At 44.7% G+C, this 7,539-nt stretch overlaps 1 protein-coding gene across 2 annotated transcripts in view; it reads right to left on the reverse strand.

The window, feature by feature from the left end:
- FBXL7 (F-box and leucine rich repeat protein 7) overlaps positions 1 to 7,539 on the reverse strand; it is a 409,539-nt gene that overhangs the window by 287,945 nt on the left and 114,055 nt on the right. For both annotated transcript variants that reach the window (XM_003789541.3, XM_012805010.1), the window contains exon 2: positions 477 to 566. In XM_003789541.3, the coding sequence (XP_003789589.1) occupies positions 477 to 566 (90 nt within the window). The remainder of the gene's footprint in view (positions 1 to 476; positions 567 to 7,539) is intronic.

Here is a 7,539-nt window from a genome sequence, read left to right on the forward strand (position 1 = left end):
AAAAAAAAAGGACTCCTTTTTCTATGTCAAATACTAGAAGTCAAATTCAAGTTATACAAATGACATGACTATGACATTCCAACCATCAAAACCCTGAATTCCAGTTGCACCCTATTTTGAAAATTCTTGCAAGAATATTCAACCTCAGCACAAGACTTGTACAATCATACTGCTTTCCATACTGAAAGACAAAGTATATAATATCATAAAGGCTTCCTTTAAGTCAGCCTCATCAATTTTCACAAAATAACAGCATTTGCCTTAGAATTGAGGCAATACAGTCAAATCAGCATCCAGGGACAGGAACTGCAATGCAACAAAAAGGACACTAGGGAGACCGCGTCCCTCCTCGTTTTTAAGGATCTCATACGCTCCCACTCAGCAGAATAGAAGTAACACCTGCACATTTCGTTTGTCTTCCAAAAATCCCCAGCTCTGTAGAGAGAGGTGAGAGATAAGGAACGCCAGACGCCTACCTTCACTGGTAGCCACATTCTTCTGGGCTTTGGTCGGAGTGTGATCTGTACTTGAACTCACGTCGGATGAGATGCTTGAGCTGCCTTTGCCTGGAGAAAACAGGAATGAGCAGTTTTGAATCTTGTAATTTTGGAACTGGACCTTGCCTTCCACTCAGTCCCCTACCAAGCCATATCACTTGATTCCAAGAAAGGAACTATAATACAAAGAGCAGAGTTTATTAAGTTTTTTGCCTTATGCAGTAAGTATCTTTTGGGAAATATCTGACCCAGGTTAGAGGAGAGCAAAAGGCCTGTTCCATATGGCTGGCCTATAAACGTAGGCTAATAAAGCAGAATCAGATATGACAACGTCCTCTCATTCTGGCATGCACGTGGGGAACACATCTTCTGCATTAATTTTTTATTTGCAACTATAAATTATGCATTTCTCAATAAAGGAAATAAGCAAATGTAAGAATGAAGATTAATCATAGCAGCAAGAGTCTACTGGTTCCAAATAGCTACATCACCTTAAGAAAAACAAATCCCCCACTCCAACATGGCCCTTGTCAAAACAAAACAAAACACCTGCATTTTTCTAATACAGGGATTCTCAACCAGGGATTTTTGTTGTTGTTGTTGTTCAAGGGGACGTTTGGCAATGCATGGCATTATTTTTGTTGTCACAACTGAGACGGAAGGTACTCAAGGCATCTAGTGGGCAGAGGCCAAGTTGTTGCTAAATGTTTTAGAATGCACAGGACAGCCCCTACAAGAAGGAATTATCCATCCCAAATGCCAGTATACCAAAGTTGAGAATCCTTGTTCTCAATCAGCTTAGCTCAGGGCTGAGTTTCTACTCTTCTATTCTTTAATAGAATTATATAAGTTAACTTTGCTAAACACCCTTCAAATGTCACATGAGCACCTATAAATATGAAGCACAACTCAGCTCATTAGGAAAGGGCCTGATGACTGTGGTGAGCAGAATTCTAAGAAGCCCCCATGGCCCCTGGCTGCTGATGTCACCTCCTCCCTCCGGAGCATGGGCAGAACATGTGACTTGCCTCTAACCAATAGGATATAGCAAAGATGAGAGGATTTTGTGATGTAATTAAAGTTCCTAAGGAGTTGAGTAAGTTAAGAAATAGGGAGATTATTTGAGGTGGGCCTGACCTAACTGGGTATTTTCAAAGGGCACCTAAAGGACAGAGACTCTTTCTGCTGGCCTTGAAGCAGTAAGCCACTGTATGTTCAACAGCTCAAGAAAATGAGGTCTGCCAGCACCCACGTGAGCATGGAGGGGACCCCAAGCATCACAGGTGAGCTCAGCCCTGGCCAACGCCCTGATTGCAGCACTGTGAGACCCTCAACAAAATATCCAGGGTCTGCCCAATGATGAACAGGGAAGGGGACCTTCACTACACATGAAATCTGTAGGTATCTTGCATGTTCAAAATTCTGATCCAAGAAAACTGTGAGATCATAACTGTATCTTATACTAAGCCACTAACTTTGTGGTAACTTTTAATGCAGCAATAGAAACTAAGAGACCTCAGCGAGCTCCCTTACCCACTGCCGCCATGTAAGGATGTCCCATGATGAACTGGAAGGGGGACTTCACCAGACCTTAAATCTGTAGGCACCTGACTCTTGGACTTCCCAGCCTTCAAAACAGTGAGAAATCAATTCCTCTGCTGCATGTAAGTTACCTAGGGTAAGGTGTTGTGATATAAGAGCCACAACAAACTAAGACAGTGCAGGACCCCAGCTGGGTGGCATAAGCTTATAGTCTAAATCCACACAGGGTAGAAAATACAAATGGGCTTAGACCTAAAGAGCTTCCGAGCTCTGTCTTCTATCTGAAAGACACGGCACAGGCCAAGCTCACGGGTAATATCACCTGAGCAAGGAAGACAAACAGTCGCCATTTCCTCTCTCCACTGTCCTGGGCTCAGTGTGGCTCAAGGATCTGAACAAACCCGTCATTCCCGGCCCATTTCACATCCTCCACCCTCAGAGTTAGCCGAGGCAGTGGAGTAACTCCCCATTACTCTGTGTCCAGCTGCCCTTTGTGGCCTGTCAGCGGCTGCCATCTATCTGCCAAGGTTCCCCTGTGGGAGAGACAGGGCGGACCAGTCAGCTCAAAGTGTATCTTCACTTGCTCTCTGCTTTCACTCTGCCACTCCCTGGCTTTGTGACCCGAACTGTTCTCCCTGGACTCTTGGTGTTCACATCGGTAGGAGGATGTTTCTATTTAGTGATTCCTACACAGCGGCTCAAACAGTCTAGGACTCTGTAGGTCCATTCCTTTACTCCTGGAACCTGAGTAATGCAAACATTGCCTTTCAAAGGACATTATCGTGCAACACCAATATATGGACTTAAATTACTTTTATTACACTATTGCTTGGTGATGTGCAAATGGAAAACTAGAAATAAACTCCACATGCTCTAGCTGCGATGCAACCATAAAACCTGAACAAAATAACAAGTTAAATGCAAAAAAAAAGAAACCCATAAAATTGAAATTAATAGCATTAGATTAACATGATAGTGGATGTGATTTTGCTGGGATTAAATTGCTTTTCAAAACTTACATAAAGGACTGGCTGCTGAAGCCAATGTTCTCTTGGTTTTGGCATGGCTGTGTCACCCAGGCCAGGCGACAAGTCAGTCAGCCCATCACTTTCCTCTGTTCAAACTCAGGGAGCCCTCCCTTCCTACAAGAGAACACTCAGGTGGTCGTGGTCTGACTGCATCAGTCACGTTTTTAAGCCTGCTATTTTATTTCTTAGCAGCCCACAACCATTGAAAAGACAGGAGAAATTCGGGTAATGAAATCTCCTAGCAGGATTCTGTTATAAAGGAGAACCAGTATAGGCTATTCATATATTTTTTAAGATTACCATCAAGACGAAAGCCCAAAATAAATTTCAGAGAAAATTCTCAGACACAACCTAAGCACAGGTATGCAGACCCCTCAGAGGGCCACCAACTCTAATTTAAGGAATGCTGATCTGTAAATTAGGTTGATGAAACAAGTAATATCATCAATATTACCTATAATGGTTAGCACTGATGGCATTATGTGGTGTTTTGTACTCTGAGAAATACTTTCGGTTGTTTCACTGTATTAAATGGCCATCATGCCCCAGAACAGTATTTTTCATTATTGTACCCCCTAAAGAAATTTTTAAGGCCTTTTTTCCTCATTACCCCCTTCCTACAATAAAATTGTAACAGCGCAAATGTGTCATCTGTCCATTATGTGCTGTGTGTGGATATGGGCTTTATAAATTCATTCTTGGAGGGACAAGACATTTCAGCCCCCAAGAACCAACTTAAGCTCCCTGAAGGGTAATATTACATACCCCCTGCTGAAAATATAGGTCCTTTGATAAGTAAAGCAGTTAAAAATGCCTGAGCATTTAATGAATTAAGTAATTAAAGACAGAAAATAGTAGATAAAAATAGTTGGTTCTCCTTATTCGAGGCAGTTCTAGAAAGCTGCCACAAATACTGACTGGGAATCACTGCTCTGAGAGAAACACAGAGTTGGGTTCCAGTGAGCACCTGGTCACATTTTTATCAACTGATCAGTACGTATCCTTGTTTTATGTGTGCTTCTGTTTAAAGACATTTAAGGTATGTTGTTGATTCATGAATCTGACTCAAGGCCAAAAGCACTGTAATTCACATCTGAAGGGAGCTCTTCGCACACACGCTGGGGCATCACAGACTTCCTGCTCTTTGGAATACTAGACAGCCCTTTGGCACTGCACCTGGGGCATTTTAAATGGTGAAAACATCAACAAAAAGCATAAAATGCAAACAAATGTGGCACACAAAAAACACTGTGTGCAGGGTAAGAGCTGAAACAGAAAGTCTGAGTGTCACCTGTTCATCCTCCCCCAGGAACACACACAGTGGCCACTCACATATTTTACCACCCTGCGCATGTCTGCGAAAGACCACACAAGCGTCTCCAGTAGGAATTTGGGGGTTACACATAAATTTAAGAAAACAGGTAAAGTGTCAGATACGTAAACTATGAATAATGAGGATCGACTACCCATAAAATCTTGTATTAAATGTCATTTTGCAGCTTGTAACCAGTTTCTATGCACACTGCGAGGGCCAGCGTGTAGGATCGAGAGTCAAAGGCCCAGGATATATACCTGGATTTTCCACTTGGTAGTCTCAGGCAAACTTTTGAAACCCTCTTTGCTTTAGCTTCTTTAGTTTCTTGGGCTCTAAATGAGGTGGGGCAGGGGACAAATTTCTGCCTCATAAGGTTACTGTGAGGATTAAATAAATAATCCCGAATGAGCACTTAGGATGGCCTGGGCTCCTAGGAAACACTCAACAAATCTTAGTGCTGTGATGGCCCTATCTAGGACGCTATTAATACACTCTTCTCCTCTGGCTTACTTCTGGAAGTGTCATCGTCTCCCAGTGACTTCCAGTGGAGGGAGAACGGGTCAATGCATAGAGAAGAAACATTACAGAAGGAACCACAGGGAAAGAACAGGGGAATATTCAGCTTCCAACATCACGAACAGAAATCTGCAGCACGACAAGGTTCTTGCAGCCGAGCTATTGCTTCAGGGAGGGACAGCCTATGTTTCTCAGCTCCTGCAGGGCTGCGCCTGGCAGATTCCACCCCACAGCTGTGTATAAGGGAAGTCAGATTGGAGGAAGGCTGTGAGAAGATGGCACAGGAAACCCACTCTGGGGGGGACTGGAAAGGGAAGGGGCAAGGGGGGCACAGGAGAGAAGTGGCCAGACAGGACCTGGGCCCTCTCTCTAGCTTCTTTCAAGAGAAGGACAGGTGTGCTGGGTGGTGCTGTCACCCTTACTCACTGTAATTAGGGAGTTGGCCAGCACTTATCCTCAGGCTGCCTCAGCCACCAGCTAGAGCCAGGGCTGTATCAAGCTGCTGGGCCACTTGGTGGGACTCAAGGGTCCCGAGGTGCAGTTTGTAGCATCACCTGAGCTCCCTGGTACCACTGACAAGACCCCAAGTTGACAACAGTCTGTTGGGAGCCACAGCAAGAGGGGAGCCTGCCAGGTCAGGGCCAGGCGGGAGACACAGTCGGACTGATGGTTAGGAAACTCTAGCACACTCTGACAGATGGCCCAAGGAATGACTGATTAGAACCAAAGGCCAGCACTCACACGTGAAAGGCACTGGTACCGCCAGAACCAAACAACCAAAGTGGTGGTTTTTTAAACTCCCCACTTCAGAGGGTAAAGCTCCATTTTCCCCATGCCTTGAACAGAGAAACTCTGGGGTGGGCTGGGCAATGCGCCTTCCACACGCCCTCCACGGGACGCTGACATGTCAAGTGTGAGAAGCTGTAGTAGCTGACTCTGCTGTACTGAGAACCCAGGATGACACCCGGGAAGTGCTCAGCCCAGCAACAGCCACACAAACGCGCGTGCGATCAGTGCTGGCCATTCCGTTCCATAACCCACCGTGGCCACCTCCTTCACGTACAACCAGAGAGAAGTATGTGGAGTGGGGTGTTTAACAGCACTGTTCCTGCAGTCAGGGCTAGGTTCAAACCCCACCTCTACCATTTTCAAGCCTCATGAACATCCCTGAGCAAGTCCGTCAGACTCCGGGTCGTTTTCATCACCTGTGACGTGGGGATAAAAACCTTTTTCACCTTCTGCAAATGGGCATCATAACGCCCCTCCCTGGTGTCTGTATCAGTCTGGGCTCTCCAGAGAAACAGATCCAATGGGGGACCACACACACGTATGTGTGCACATGTGTTCATATATAATTATTGATTTGTTTGTCATTCTTTGAACTTCTGCCATTTAATTTCAGAATATTAGAGGGGTTCAAATCTTTATCTGCATAAATTGCTTTTGTAATATTTGAGTCAAAGTTCTAAGTGTGCCCATCACCCAGCCGGCGGGCATTGTACCTATTAGGTGTGAATTTACCTATCCCCTCCCTCCCCCACCTATTTGAGCCTCGATGAGTGTTCTTTCCAGACGTGCACATAAGATGGATTAGTTCTAGTTCACCTGACAGTTGGAGCTGGCAAGTTTGAAAACTGTAAGGTAGGCCAGCAGGCTAGAAACTCAAACAGAAGTGGATCCTGCAGCCTCGGAGACAGAATTTCTTTTTTACCATTAAATCTCAGATTTGCTTTTAGAATGTTCATGCCTTCGTGATTGAATGAGGCCCACCGCTATTATTATTATAATCAAAGGTAATCTCCTTTAGTTAAAGTCACCTGACTGTGGATGTTAACCAAGTTACAAACACCTTCCCAGCAATGCCTTGTGGAGGGTTTGACTAAATAACTGGGTACTGTAGCCTGGCCCAGTGTAAGAGGAACCATCTCAGTGACAGACTCACCAGAGCTTAAATTCCCCAGCTACCTCTCCCAAGCTCTGTGTCCAGGAGAACAGTACTCCCCCTGTCCTCGGTCCTGCAGTAGGAATAAGCATAAACAAACGGGAACTACAGTCGCCAGCCCTGTATCGTACATACAGCATGCAAATATTTTCCCCCATTCTATAGGCTATTTACTCTATTGCCTGTGCAGAAACTTAGCTGGGCAGAAACTCTTCAATTTGATCACATTCCAGCTGTTTATTATTGTTGTTTTGCTTTTGGTGTGTTCTTCAAAAGGTGATCCAGTATCCTCTGTAACAACCTGGAGAGAACTGGAGACCATGCTTCTAAGTGAAGTATCATAAGAATGGAAATACAATCGCCACCTGTACTCTACACGAAATTGGAACTAGTGGACTGACTTTTCTGTGCACAAATAGAAGTCAAACTCAGTGGAAATCAAGTAGGTGGGGTGGGGGGAGGAGTTGGGTAAATTCCCACCTAACTAGTACAATGCATGATTTCTGAGGGAAGGGCCCTCTTCTACCTTTGACCTTAAAAGTATAAAAGCAAATGAAATTTACAAGAAAAAAAAAGCAAGTCCCTATTACCTCATTAAAAAATGAGGAGAACTGTACCCACCCTGCAGAGTCTGAGGGAGGTTACTATGAGAAATAACTGAGCTGTGACTGCGGAGTGCTCAACTTCCTCTAGCACCTG

This window comes from Otolemur garnettii, unplaced genomic scaffold, assembly GCF_000181295.1.
Source record: "Otolemur garnettii isolate 467f Iridium unplaced genomic scaffold, OtoGar3 scaffold00033, whole genome shotgun sequence".
In the NCBI taxonomy this organism is placed as follows: Eukaryota; Metazoa; Chordata; class Mammalia; order Primates; family Galagidae; genus Otolemur; species Otolemur garnettii.